The sequence below is a fragment of the Ciconia boyciana genome, chromosome 1, assembly GCF_034638445.1.
Source record: "Ciconia boyciana chromosome 1, ASM3463844v1, whole genome shotgun sequence".
In the NCBI taxonomy this organism is placed as follows: domain Eukaryota; kingdom Metazoa; phylum Chordata; class Aves; order Ciconiiformes; family Ciconiidae; genus Ciconia; species Ciconia boyciana.
This window is the reverse complement of record NC_132934.1, coordinates 58,734,574-58,749,286: the sequence shown is the minus strand read 5'-3', so window position 1 is coordinate 58,749,286 and position 14,713 is coordinate 58,734,574. Positions and strand designations below refer to the sequence as shown.

General features: G+C 53.4%; 1 protein-coding gene across 2 annotated transcripts; it reads right to left on the bottom strand.

The window, feature by feature from the left end:
- On the bottom strand, positions 1-9,556 carry C1QTNF6 (C1q and TNF related 6). Of its 2 annotated transcripts, none has more exons than XM_072869752.1 (3): positions 9,392-9,556; positions 5,293-5,530; positions 1-3,065 (listed from the first exon to the last, which is right to left on the bottom strand). In XM_072869752.1, exons 2-3 carry the CDS (start codon positions 5,522-5,524, stop codon positions 2,518-2,520), a joined length of 780 nt encoding a protein of 259 aa, XP_072725853.1. In that variant the 5' UTR covers positions 5,525-5,530; positions 9,392-9,556; the 3' UTR covers positions 1-2,517. The 2 variants fall into 2 exon arrangements, with proteins under 2 accessions (XP_072725853.1, XP_072725863.1); XM_072869762.1 differs by lacking the exon at positions 9,392-9,556 and adding an exon at positions 6,405-6,512.
- Between the last annotated feature and the right edge of the window lie 5,157 nt (positions 9,557-14,713).

Here is a 14,713-nt window from a genome sequence, read left to right as displayed (position 1 = left end):
AAAAAAGTTTAATACCACTGAAAAAAAAATATATATACAAAAGTTCTTGGAGTTTGTTTGGTTTCGTAACATAAAGCACCATTAATTCCACAGTACATTACAGCTCAGCCTACTACACCTTCCAGAAAGCACCCAATACTCCTGAAATTTGATTTAGCACCAAGGGATTGCCATCTTGTTTAGCACCAAGAAGCCTGTTAAACATACCCTTTGGTCCCCCTGCCCTCCTCTCGCATGTGCATCAGGCACCATCTGGCTGCTCGTGGGTAGCACGAGACCTATTGCTGGCATTCAAACACCAAATAGAAAAGGAGGAATAAGGAAGCTTGTTTCTGGAGATATTCAGTGTTAGAGAGGCTTGCTTCTCTTCAGGGAGACACAGGGGCACTATACACTGTAAATAGACAATATCTGGGTTTGCAGCCTGTTGAGGAAGAGAGAAAGGGATTCAGTCCTGAGCATCACCAGCATGCTGCTTCCTCTCTACTGCCTGAAATCCTGTCTCTGAGCAATTCCACACACTTGACATGCTAAGGGAGGGGAAGAAACTCACAGTCTCCTTTAGTTCCCATGATTCCACCATCACATGTTTCCCTGGGAAAAACCCAGCTTTGCCTCAGTGAAACCTTGTTTTTATGCCCATTGCCTCAGTGACAGTGGTGGAGATGATCCAGGGCAGAAAGTGTCTGAAACTCATTCCAGTCTGTACAGCTTCCTTAGCAAAGCAGGGAGGTTAAGTAAACAGGGCAAGAGAGAAAATGTCCTGCAATTCTCTCAAGTTCATTTTTAATATTTAGCCTGGGTCCCTGCGCCTTTGCTATCCCGGGCTGAGTGTACCAGACTTAGTCCTGTATAATCGTGCGTATCTCCTATGGGAGAGCTCTGGTAGTCCCAGGTGCTATAGGCAGAGACCATGGCTAACCATGAGACCACAGAAGCTACATAAGTCAGAAGACTTCATTATCAGTGATGGGCAGAGGAGAAATACAGTTTCTCCTGCATGTCCTGTCCTGAGACTCAAAAAAGAGACAACTCTTGGCACTGCTGTTTACGGGAACATCACAACATGTGGAAGTACGTTTCCCAAAGTGCTGAGTCAGCCTCACCTGCTCCCCCCAGGACCGTAGCAATCCCAGAGGGATGTGAGTGAGAGCAGTGTGAGACCAGTACAAATGGTACTAGAAAACCCTACTGCTGGCATTCCTTTCCCACTGTGACATCTCCAACCTGACAAGATGAGCGAGAGTTTGTTTTAGGCACATGCTTTTCTCAGTTGCTTGGATGAGATTGCCAGAAAAGGGCACAGAGCATGTGGCAGGGAAGCTTTTAACCCTGCGGTGAGGTGCTGTAGTCTCACCTCTATCTCTTTTCCATCACAGAGGCAAAGAGGTGCCAACCTGCCCAGGTTTGGAACTGATTTAACTGCAATTGCCCTTACAGCCTCCAGCTCAGGTCCTGAAACAGCAGTCCCTCAATACCAATGTGGGAGAACCACCTTCAGGAGGACAATGTAATGGCACACAGGAGCCAGGGTCTGATTCTCCCCTCACATCAGCAAGTGTTAGGGATGACTGCTGATACCAATAGAAGGGCATGGGTGCACCTCTGGCAAAGAAGAGAGCAGATTCAGGTTCACTGTCTGGACTAGCTTCCCACAGCTGGGGAACCGAGACCGAGTAGCACCCCAGGGGAGGTTTGGTAGGGTTGTCTCTCTCTCTCGTTCTGTACTTACGATCCCTAGTGGGAATAGAGTGGTGGGCTCTACTGATTCAATGGCAGATACCTCTGAAGGATCTGGCTGAGTGGCTGGCCCTTCACCTGTTTGAAGAGCTAGAGCTGGCACAGAGGCAGACAATCCCACCAGGACTAGATTTTACAACCAACCTGGACTCTGTGACCCAGAAGGGTGTCTAAGGAAAGCCATTGACATACTTCAGAAGGCCAACAGTTCCCTTTTTGGAAAGACAGTGTCGTCTCTCACCGCTCTTACATCTTCCTTGTGCTACAGGAGGCCATCCAGTCCGCTCTCCAGACTACAGGTATGAGAGGTGACATTAAGGCCACGTTGCAGGCTGCAAAACTGGCATGTCTAGTTGGGATGAAGAGGAGCCAGGATGCACCTGGGCAGCAGGGACTTTCTAGCCCTTTCTACAAGATTCCTTTGTGTATGAAGCCTTGAGGAGGGACACATACCCAGGAGCAGCATTTTAGCTTTCCTCCTGCTCTAGGACCCTAAATGCCAGACACAGTTCACTGGCAGTTTTAGAAGAAGCCAATAATCTATGTTGAGGTCATGAGGTGAGGGAGCGAGAGATGGTATTGTCACACTGTAAGTGGACAGATACAGGCCTGGCTACAAGAGAGCGTGAGGTGGGAGCCAGTGCGGCAAGTTTCACACTCAGTGCCTGAGACTTGACAGGCCTATTTCCAAGTGATTTGCAGTGGCTGCGGGCAGTAAAGACAGAGACAGAGGAAGAAGGAGAAGGCCAAAGAGGCCCCAAGGAGGAGGAGAGGCAGTTATTCAAGGCTGGGCTTGACCAGGTACCCATTGAAGGTGATGTACACATCAACATCATCACTGTAAATGGCATTCTCCCGCTCCCGCTTGTAGAGCCTCACCCAAATCTCATCATTTTCCTGAAGCTCCAGCATGAGGCTCTGGCTCTGCATGATGCTGCGATCACTGGGTTGGGCATACAAGATGACTGCCTCTTCTTCGTTGTGCATGATGTGCATGTAGGTCTCCTTGAAGTTCCAGGTGTGGACGTTGAGGCTGAAATAGTAAAGTCCACCTACATAGCAGTAGAATTTGCCATTGAACATGTCAAAGTGGCTGTAGAGGTTGACAAAGACAGTGTCGAAGATCAAGACCTGGAAGCCCTCGCTGCTGTGCAGCGCTTTCTTGCGACCAACAGAGAATGCAGCGTACTGATGCTTGCAGGGGTCTCCCGCTGTGCCCATCTGTCCTTTACTGCCTTTCTGGCCCTGGGCACCCCGCTCACCTCGTGGTCCTTCTTTGCCCCATTTCCCTGGCATCCCAGGCTCTCCCCGGTCTCCTTTCTCTCCTACAAGAGGAAGCAGAGGACACAACTCCTGTGTGATACCAGAGGGAGAGGTGGAAGTGGCAGTGAGAAAGCCTAATGAGGAGGCAGAGAATTGTTCAAGGATGGGGCAATGCCAGAAGAAGGAATGCTCCTGAGGGTCACAATATCATTGTGCTTCATGGGAAAGGAGCTATGAGGTCCGGAGCTATGAGGAGCAGAGCTCTGGGTCCGACTGGGGTCTCTTCGCTTACGAACCCCCTCCTCACCACATGATATGGCCTTGCTGGAGGCACTAGGACCTGTCCTTAGGAGACTTCAGCCTGAGAGGGAGCCCAGCAGTGCAAAGTACCACTGGGGCTCTTGACCTCTTCTTCATCCTCCACACTCCTTTACCTCCACCACAGCCCTGCCATCCTACACACCTCTCCTATGTCCCAATTATCCACATAGTGTGCACACTGTTCTTGCTGTAGGCTGGAGAAGGGGAAGAAGTGCTAATGCCTGTGGGAGAATATGACTAGAGAGGGACAATGAGGTGGGTCAGAGGGAAAAGATCCAAGCTGGGCTTGGTGGATGGTGCAGTGCAAGTTAAAGGGCTGGTACTTTGACAAAACCGGCATCCTTTGGGCATCCTGTATAATTACTACTGCAGTTCTACCCTGGGGTTTGTGCATTGCCGGTCACACACTTCGGCAGGCATCAATACAGAGAGAGAGCAGCACCAGAATGTACTTTGTGTGTAGAGAGAAGAGGTGGGGGTCAGAGCAGCCTCCACAAGTGACAGCATCCCACATTTGTGCCTTGCTGTCCTGGTTTTGGCTGAGATAGAGTTAATTTTCTTCCTAGTAGCTAATACAGTGCTGTAGTTTGGATTTAGGATGAGAATAATGCTGATAACACACTGATGTTCTAGTTGTTGCTAAGTAATGTTTATACTTGTTCAAGGATTTTTCAGCTTCCCGTGCTCTGCCAGGTGCACAAGAAGGGGGAGGGGACACAGCTGGGACAGCTGATCCCAAATGACCAAAGGGATATTCCATACCATACGACATCATGCTCAGCATATAAAGCTGGGGAAGAAGGAAGGGGGGGACGTTCGGAGGGATGGCGTTTGTCTTCCCAAGTAACCGTTACGCGTGATGGAGCCCTGCTTTCCTGGAGATGGCTGAACACCTGCCTGCCGATGGGACGTAGTGAATGAATTCTTTGCTTTGCTTTGCTTGTGTGCGCAGCTTTTGCTTTACCTATTAAACTGTCTGTATCTCAACCCATGAGTTTTCTCACTTCTACTCTTCCAATTGTCTCCCCTATCCCACCGGGGGGGAGTGAGCGAGCGGCTGTGCGGGGCTTAGTTGACGGCTGGAGTTAAACCACGACACTTGTTCTTTTCCTCCTCTCCATCCCCTGCATGGTATTGCAGCCCCCCCTGCAACACCCCACTCTAGTCCAGGCCTCTTATCTGCCCCAGACGCACTTCTGAGCTTTGATGGATTGCAGCTATTTCCAGGCTGGGCAGGGAAGGGGGAACATCTGCCCAGCTAGCCCAGAGGAACCACAGAGTAACAATAAGCGAGTGGAGCAGGATCCAGCTGGGAACAGGCTTTTGTCCGCAGCAAAGGCTAAAAGGGGAGCCCTGAAGGGAGGAGCTGATCTAAAACAGGGAGCCTTTTCCCATTAGCCAAGCCAGCCACAGCAGGGTGGAATGAGCTGGGGGTCACTGCCAGTTAGCCTGGAGGTGCTTGCAAATAGATGCTGCCTCCCCTTGCCCTCCACCTGCTCCAAAATGCATGTGACCCATGGAGCTGGGGGTTTCCCCACAGCCTTCCCAGGTGCCAGTGCCTACCCTTCAAACCTGCTTATTTTGCACCTGGATAGAGACTGCTCCTTCCCTCAGGCACTACAGGACTCTGGAAGTCTGAGGCAAGGAAGGTGTCCCCCCAGCTTGGCAAGAGGCTGCCACTGCCACTCCTGTGCTAGCAGCGTGAAAGAGCTGGTAGCAGGCAGCATCCTGAGACGCAGAGGTCACAGCACGGATATGCACTGACTTCCATCCCTGCAGGCTACTCTTGATCACAGCACAAAAACATCTAAACCCTGGGCACAGCGTGTGTGGGCACATACCCTTCAGGATGGCATCTGGCAGTCTGTTAGCATAACCAGCATGCCAGCAACCCAGCTGTCACCTCCACCGCAGTGCCACCGGTCCCTGAGCAGGCCTTGGCATCCTGGGGCCAAGGTGGGCACTTACCCTTCAGTATGGTGATGTTGATATAGGGACGGACCTCCGGCATTGGGTAGGGCAAGTGGTGGTGGCTGGGAGGGAGAGGTGGGGCATCTGTGGAAGAGTCCAGTGGGTCACAACAGCGCTTGCAAGCACCAGGGGCTTGTTCTGTGAGGTTGGGTTCATCAGTGGGTGCCCCAAGCACAACAAGAGGGAGGAGAAGGAAGGCCAGGGGTGTGCGCAGGTAGATTATGTCCATGGTGACCTGGGAAGATACGAGGAAGTGCCAGAATGAGGTCTAAGAAGGGGAGGACATGGGGGATGGAGCAGAAATCACCACAAAACATCTTTCTGTGGCTGGAGCCAGGGGTGGGACAAAATGGCATTGTCCTGTGGAGGGAGTTTACATGCTTGAAGTCCCTGGAGGTTCAAGGCTGCAATCTGAGCAGCAACCGCATGGCCCAAGAGGATGCCCCACGCCCTTCTGCCTAGACCAATGGAGACTAGGTGCTAACCCTGGAAGAAGGCTTGACCCTCACTAGGGAAACCACTGGAGCCACTAGAAGATTCAGTCCCCAGGCTGGGATAGAGGAAGGAGACATGGCAAACCACACAGCCCCTTTAGCAAAAGCATGCTCTGGTAGGCTGCTGAATCTGTGGAGAGGGCTGTAAAAAACTTTTCCAGTCCTCCAGTCACTAGATATCAGCTCTTCATGGGAGTCTAACCCAACAACCCCCCTGTCCCAGCCAGAGTCTGACCCACATCTCTCTGCAGAGAGGCCCCTTCTCCTGTGGGCTGGGAACTTAACTTCAGCCCCCTCCTTCCCCCCGCCAAATCCCATCCCTCTCTGTGCCTCAGCCCCCTCCCACCAATACCAATGCTCGGTTGTGTTCCCAGCCAAACCCCAGCACCTTCCCGAAGGGATGGCCAACTCCCCGAGAGCAGCGGGCAGTGCCAGCCCTTTGCAGAGAGGCCAGAGGGGAGCTGCTCCGCTGCAGAGGGCGAAGGAAGCACAGCTCGGAGCACGCAGAGAAGCATGCTTACGAAAGACAGACACGCAAACAAGCCGAGAAAGCCCCTCTCCCGGCCTCTGCCCCTCTTCCCTCTGCCTGCACCCCAGCGCGGCGCGGCAGCTCACCCCGGAGCCTGAGGGCTCCCCTCTGTAGTTCCCAGCCCCTGCTCACGGGCGCCCCTCCGCCTGCAAAGCCGGCCCCCGGGCCCATGGCTTTAAGAAAGCTGGCTCTTGGCACAGGCACTGCTGAGTGCTGACTGGGTAGGCAAGCTGGGCTTGGACCTGCTCCCTCCCCTCTCCTCTCCCTCCCTTTCCCTCCGTGGCTTTGGGCGCCCTCCATTGCAAACCGGCTTGGGTTTCGGCGCCTTTTAACTCTTTCCTAGATAGTGCCTTTTCCTTATCTGTGTTTTGGGGTTTTTTTTCCTCTGCCTTTTCGCTTCCAAACAGCCTTGCCCTGGTCAGCAAAACGCAGGCAGCACAGACTGCACCCTGTGCAAAGGGTGGGTGGGCAGCAGGGCAGTGTCCCACCCTGAGCATCTCAGGTAAGGTGGGGTGCGTTGGTGCGAGAGACAGACTTTCCTTCAGGCGGGATGTTGCAGGACTCTGCCCTCACTCCCTTGCATTAGTCCCTTGTCCCATGCATTAGCCCTTAAGCCGGCTGGCCCTGCTCTCTCCCCAGCTGTGCCGGTCCCACTCTTAGTCCCCAAACTTTTTCATCTTCCATTCTCTCCTGCATTGTTTCTTCTGCACGTCACTGCAGCCTCTCACCCCAGGCATGATATTTCTAGCCAACTGGGAGAGGCATCATTTTTTTCCCTCTGGTCATCCCCCTCTCCCTGGGCAGAGCCCCAAGCCTTGCACTCCGGCGCATGTCATCCCCCGGTCAGGTCCCGGGCTGAGCAGTTCGCACAGGAGGGGTGTGCCTGGCCCCAAGCACAGCCCTGCTGCGGGGAGCTGCCTGCCAGCAAACTGAGGATCTGGAGCAAACCCTGGCTGTGATCTTTGCCTCCAGCCTGGCGCCGAGCTGACAAGCTTGTGCTGTTGGGGTGAGCACTACGTGGCTGCACCAGAACCTGGGAATGAGGGCATTTGGGGAGGGAGGAGTGCGGGGGCACACATAGGAGACTTTCCTTACACTGCAGAATCAGTGGGAAGAGGATGTGGGGGGTCTTACCCTGCAGAAAACTGGATTTGGGAACTTATACCTGGTGGGGGTGCACATATGTATCTTTGGGAGGCTGAAGGAAGGATGGGCAATAACTCTCTTCTGCGGGGTCCAGAAGTGCCAAGTCAGCACTGTGCCTCCTGCAGTTTCTGAGAGAAGCTGGAGAAGGCTCCAAGGTTTCTGAGGGGGAAAGGGTTTTATGTGTGTCTACGTGTGCTTGGACTTTTTTTGTTTTGTTTTCCTTCTCCCATTTGTTTGGTTTGGGAATGGGAGGCCCGGCTTCCCAGAGAGTGGCTGGTGTTTGGCAGGACCCCAGCACCACTGGAGAAGCAAGCGGAAAACTCTGGGAAAATATGTGCTGCAAGCTGGGGGGAAGGGAGGAAGGGGGGCTGGGAAGCCTGGAAATATTCTCAGGCTGCCTGTCAGCCTGGAGCTCAACAAACATGGAGCGAACATGCCTCCCAGCCGGGGTGGGAAGAGGACCACGAAATTCACTGCTGTGCTTGTGAGTTCCTAGCCGGGCTCCAGCACTGGCATGCAATGACACCCATTGGAAGTCTCCCATGTCTACCTGTGCCTCAGTTTCCCCTTTTGGAAAATGGGAGGGGGAAGGGTTAGAGCAACAGTTCTTGCTAATGGAGCCTTGCCAGCTGACAGAAGCAGGTTTTTGTGATCAGTTGTGTTGTCTGCTCCTGCCTGCTGCTGGTGGGGATTTCAGCAGCTGACAGTACTATTGTTGAAAGCCAATAAATTTTCTGGGGTGCATGAAAACTCAGAGACTGACAGTGAAGGCAAAGTTCCTCTCTGTCCCATCAAAGCTATTGCGGTGGCTCACTCCGTCAGGTTTTCCTGCCTGGCTTATTTCCAAGCAGGACATTACCCCCTTTTGCAGCTCTCTGCCTTATGTCTGGCCTCCTCTGCCTTTCCAAAGGGAACAGGTAGCAGAGAAGGCCATTGCCCTTGTTTCCATCCTGCCTTTCATCTGCACTCCCGAGTTGCTCACAGCCAAGCAAATGTTCTTCGTGGAGGACCTCATCAGCTGGGGCCTTTGCCTTTTTCTCATCTGACTGCAAGAACAGCCCACAGTGGGCAGTGAGCAGGACTTTGTATTTAATATGTCCCATCTGAGCTGAATGGGGAGCCATCAGACAAAGCCTTGCACTGGTGGTATTGCCCAGCTGGGCAGCAGTTTATGCCAATAGAGACACTTTTGCTAGAATAATATCACCCTGCTCCCTGAAGGGAACTGGCTGTACCAGCAACATTTTGCCAGGGCAGCCACATTTGCAGAAGGTTTTGGCTTGTACAGCTGAGTGCTCAAAGATAGGAGTTTTGAGAATGCTATCCAAGAACCCTGTGCCAGCCACGCTTTTAAGCGTACCCCAAGCCTGAAGGCACCTTGCGTGCTCAACAATCTTCCCTCTCCCTCATCACACGCTCTGCCTTGGAGGCAGCCCAGGGAAGCTCTGGCCAGATTGGACTGCAACAATCCCTGCTCAAAAGCAGCTGCTTTGTCCTCCTTCTACATTTCCTCCCTTCTTCTGCAACCCCCCCCACAGGGCAAAGTGGGGGATAAAGTCTGGCTGTCCCCCCCTCCATCCTATTAACCCTCTCTACCACAGGTACAGAAGGAAGGAAGTTACTTTGATGTTTCCTCCCGTTTCCACCCCCTGTGTACAGCTCAGCTCCCCTTTTGCACATGTGGACCCCCTGCCCTGCTACACATACTTGCATCCACTCACAAACACCCCCATACACCCTTCACAGCTCCTCCCTCACCAAAACCTCTGGAGCAAAGTTATCATCCGCACCAAGAGGCAGAGAAACAACCCCTTCTCTTCCCCTTCCTGGCTGCTTCTCCACCGCAGCGGCTTTCCCTTTCCCTACCCCTCTGCCCCTACTCTCCAAGAGTATCGCAAGCCAGGAGGGGAAGCAGAGGACCTCTTACCTCCGCTCCCCTCCGGAGGGGTCCCACGCTGGGTTATCTGTATCCTCAGCTGCTCCTGGTTAGCAGCACGGGGAGGGAGGGCTGGGGTGGCCCAGCTGACTCCAGCCAGATGCTCGCCAAGTGCTCTTATGTAATTACTGTCTTTTCCATCCTGCCTCCGAGGCCTTTGTGAGTGCCTCCCCCCGGCTCTGGCCCGTGTCAGGCTTGGCTCTTGCTCCCTCCCTCCTTCCACCCACCCCTCACAGCATCACGATTTGCTCAGCTCAACAGCTGATTCCTTCTGGAAGCAAAGTTCAGGCTTTTGGCTACTGCCGTTGCTACCCTTGGAAAGAGAGCTCACACGTGTTTCAAGCTCTGGGAAGCAATGGGCACTACTCTGCTCTGCGCTCACCTCCTCTCCGTCACTGCCCGACCACGGCTGGGTCCCTTCGGCTTGCCTTTCCTGCCTGCAAACGGGGAGGGGGACACCTGAGACATGGAAAGGTGGAAGTAAGTTTTTATGCTTTGGTACTTTGGGGTGCCCCCAGGTTACCCTGTAACAGCAGCGGGCCCTCTGCCGTATGGGGATCACTGATCATCCCCGGCCAGGCTGCAGAGGGGGTGGGGAAGACGAATCTTTTCCAGCCTGTGCACGAGGCTTGTGTAACAGCCAGCCCTTGTTACCCAAGAGCACCAACACAGTATGAAATTACTGGCTTAGAATATCCTGTACGTCTCTGAGGATGGGCAGGCCTGGATGTCAGCTGCGTGGCTACATTTCTCTCATAACTTCTGCCCATGTGGGGCCTGGACCAACCAGGAACAACACGTTCCCTGGCTTTACGCAGGCTGCCGCTGAGTTTGAGGCCACTTCTGCCAGCAGGGATTTCTGCTGCGGGCTGCTCGGCAGCCTGGACTGTCTCACACGGAGATCAAGGCCTGGCAAAGCTGCTTCATTCTTTTGCTGTGTATTGCTGAAACGCCACGTGGCGGAGGAGCAGCTGGAAGAGCTGTTCACCTGTACTCATAGCTAGAGCAAAGCTGTTGCTAGACCTGGCAGTCTCCAACACTAAGCATGAAAGTGTGAGCTTGTCTCCCACTTCCCACTGCCCCCACAGCTACTCCGAGACACTGCGTGTCTGCCAGACACAGCTGAACGGTGTATCAGAGACTGGCTGACACGCTGCGTCAATCAGAGATGTGTTGCAGCTAAGGGCACATCATCCAGGCTGCTCCTCTCCCCATAGGTAACTTTTCCAGCTTGAGTGTCCCATCTCCTACCCCTGCCTTGTGACCCTGCCTGCGAGACCACTGAGACAAGAAACTGTGCCAGTGTCCACCCCAAACTCTGGCATGTGACTACAAGCACTAACCCTACTGCAACCAGCAAGACTTCGCTGCCTTGTGAGCATCTAGGCCCAGCAGCTTGGCTGGGTGGGAGATACCAGGTGACGTTGCAGCCTGTTTGAACTAGTTCTTAAAAACAATCTTCAGCTGAGCCTGTTGCCTTCTGCTTCTCTGCCTCTTGCCTGGAGCCCTTCCTGGTATCTGAAAGCCTCCTCCTCCTCCCATCCACTGCTATGTAGACCCAGGAGTTTCTACCTCTGTGCTGTCTTCTCCTCTCAACTCTCACGAGGAGTGCTGAGAAAGGTGGACAAGAAAATTTTCTTTAGAGGTACCCATGAGCTTTCTCACCAAAGAAACAAGCACTTTGTGGCAAGAGGGGGGAAGCTGCTGTTTAAGAGCTCACAGAAACTCTTGGATCTGCGATGGGTACTTCCCACTATGGGAATCACCCTGACACTGGAGGGGGGGGGCAGGGGTTGAAACAGAGAGGTTCCACCATCGCTTGGTAGCACTGTCCTGAGTCTGGTCCTAAAGCCAGTCAACAGGGCAAGAGTCCTGCCACGTTGCCTGGCCATTTGGTCCAGCACGAGCGTGTTCATCGCTCTGGCTTCAAGGCATAGGGCATAGGCGCCGTTTGATACCCACACGGCAAGGTTTGATGCTTTTCACAGCAACGGATCTCTGCTGAAACTGTGTGAGGCCTTGCAGTAGCTACAATCCCTCTGAGGGTCCAACAGAGGGCTCTGCATGGATCTCCAGGCCCACGCATGGCGAATATACGGGATTTCCAAGAAGACAGTGGTGTCGGAGAGGGGTCCCAACAACATCCCTTGTTCCTGCAGCCAGCACACCGCGGGGTGTGCAGGGGTGCTGGGCCCAGCCCTTCGCGCAGCCTCCCCGCCGGGCACAGTCCTGCCTCAAACCCGAGCCGTTTCCAGCTGGGAAAGGAGCCCGCCTGTGACCAGCGGGCAGGGCTCGCCCGCGGCGTGCCCGCCCGTCCCCCGCCGCCCGTCCCCCGCCCGGCGGCCGCCGGCCCCCCCTGCAGGCCGGCCCGCGCCCCGCGCCGCCGCCTCCCCTCCGCGCCCGGCGCTGCCCGGCTGCCTGCGAAGGGCCGGCAGCCCGCTCGCCCTGCCGAGGGGTGGCACCTGTGGCCCAGGGCAGGTTAGGGACGGGGGTGGGCTCACGTTTCTTCGCCCCCTCTGCGAACTCCCGCCCGCAGCTCGGCAGCTGCTCCGGTTAAAGACCACGGAAGGACACAGCGATGGGGCGCAGTCCGTGCGCGCACAGTTCGTGAGTCGAGGCATCTATATTTGCTTTCCCGCACGGCCCTGTTTGTCATGTGTAGAAGGACATGCCGCAGCCCAGGCGCGTGTCTTTAGCTGGCTGCATCGACGTGCCGGGTATGTGCATGTGTGTGTTTGTGCGTGACGTGGTAAGTGTGAGATCTGAGTGAGCCAGCTGTGTTGTGCATGGCGTTTGCATATTTTATGCTTGGGAAGGCAAAGAACACCAAGTTTTCATGAGCAAATATTTGCATATTTTCCAGTCGTTTAAGCAGATAAAGCATTTCGATTCTCTGTCGAATCCTCAGGAGAGCCAGGAACATCTTCTTTTCAAGGGTGTTTCCCTTTCTTGTATCTCCCTGTCTCTTTTATCTACTGGCTACCCTATTTCAACAACTGATTAACTGCTTCCTGCCCCCTCCCCACACCCCCTTGTTCCATGGTCCTGTACAATAGCTGAAGCGGAACGTGGCCTGGGCAGTTTTGCCATTGCCTGAGCTGAGCTGCTGTGTTTCCCTGCTGATGACAAATACAGCGGCTCCCTAACAACAGCTTCAAATGACATTAAGTGTGGGCTGTGTTAGTAACAGCCTGGAAACGCACCCTCGCCTCTCCATGCTGGAACCCTTCCCTGATCACCATTCAATGCCCTTCCAGTTTCTCTCCTGAAGATCCACTGCAGAGCAAAAGGGTCACACTGAGTGGGTCCGAAGCTGCCCAGGGCCACTGTTGGGCTGGCAGAAATGTGCTTGGGTGTGCACGTATGGTGGGTCCATGTGTGGGGAGGGTCATTTGCAAGGTCCAGTTGTCATCTCCCAGTTTTAGCCCATGCCTGGACTGTGTGTGAAAGTGTATGTGCTGTGTTCATGCTTAGGCCAAGAGGTACATGCATGTCTGGGTATGTGTGCATCTGTGTGGGTGGCCACGTATGGTCTCATGCACACATAGATATACTTGAACCAAAGCACCCACAGACATGAATATGTATATATATATTTATACACATTCACACAGTCACTTGTACCCACACATACACACATGCGATCACATAAATACTCATTTGTATGCATGTATACACATCACGTACATATGCCTCTCTATATCTGCTCTCGTGCACTCTGACGTGTGCATATGAACTCTCTGAGCAGCTGGCAGAATGGGCTCTCCGTGTCTCTAGGACCCCGTCTATGATCAAACGTTTGCTGGGAAGAGGCATTGCACAATGCTGCTGAAATCATTGCGGCCCTTTCTAGTCTTGCAGCTCCGATCTCTACATGACAAGAATAAAACCTTGTGTGCAGCACAGGGCTTGATGGAGCCCTTATCTCCGTGTCTCTGCACCCAGAATAGAAAAATCCATTTCCACATCTGACTGGAACAAATCCCCCTGAACACGGCCAGAATTTCACTTAGCCACTGCGCACGGTCCCCGTGACCTCTGGGTTGCCTGGAGTCAACTGCACCATCGTTAGGAGAGGGATCACAAGGGCAGTCGGATTAATGCTATTACCACAGAAAAAGCTGGGGATTCACCAGGAGGGAGACAGAGCTGAGGAGAGAGGCAGGGGTCAGGAGGCAGCGAGGTACCGTCCATCATTCCAAACGTCCGTTCTTATGAAAAACAGCCTTTTAATCGATGATAGTTTGCAGAATTTTGTAGCGTTCATTTTCTCCTCATGGATTTCAGACAAAAAATACCTTTTCTTTTCCCTCCCCCAGTCTTATTTTTGGTTCATCTCCATTTTTTTTCCCAATTTGTCACTGAAAAATAGGATGCAGCGTAGGGGGGAGAAGAAAACACAAGACAGAAAAATATGATGCTTGTGACCCTTTTCTTTTAAACTCCTGTTTAAACTAAAGACCCCCAGTGTTTTGCACGTCTCCCTGGAACACATTTATTTTCCCCAGCAGGCTCCCCTGCAGAGCTGCCTTGCTGGTGGGCTCAGACTCCGTGTATCAAAATGATGTCTCCTTGGCGCACTTGCTTGGTGCTGGCATTGCAGTGCTTGAGCTCTTCAGAGATGTAGATATTTTAAGAAGCCAACCAGTTGGTGGAGTTTCTTGAGTGGTGACTTGTAGCAGATGGAGCTGCAAAGGCGTGCAAAATGAAGTCTCAGCTCAATTCAGTGTTGAAGGAGAGGGTCTCTGTTAAGCGTGTTGGCAGCCAGGGAACTCCCCCATCTCCCCACGGCAGCTGGGCAGCCACTCTGTGGAGAAGGAAACCCTTCCTATACCTGCCCCCCACCCACCTGAGCTGCCTCCTGCAAGGTCCTCATTCGTTGTTGCGTGCCTTCTTCAGTGCCTGGTCATCAACCACGAACAGCGCTACATGCTCCCCAGCTAATACCATTTCTCCTCTGTCCTGCAGTGATTGCTGTGCCAGTGGTGCCCAGCATTCACCTTGCCCTGCTCCTCACTGCAAGAGGAGCAACACAGACCCCTGTTTAAAGCGCTCTGTTGTCCATCTATCTGACCACTTGGTAGCTAGACCTTTTAATCTTCCTACTGTTTGTTGCCCCATATAGAGGCAGGAGCTTTGGCAGTTCATCTTCATTCTGCTAGGATTTCTTGATTGTGCTTCATTCAATGGATGCTGCGGGAGCTCCCCAAGCAAAAAAAAAAGAGGCTTTTTTAGTCCAACAGACTGTGTATCCCGCACCCATGAATAGTTTGGCTGCTTTTCTCACTGGGGCCCACAGTGTGGGCAGCTGAT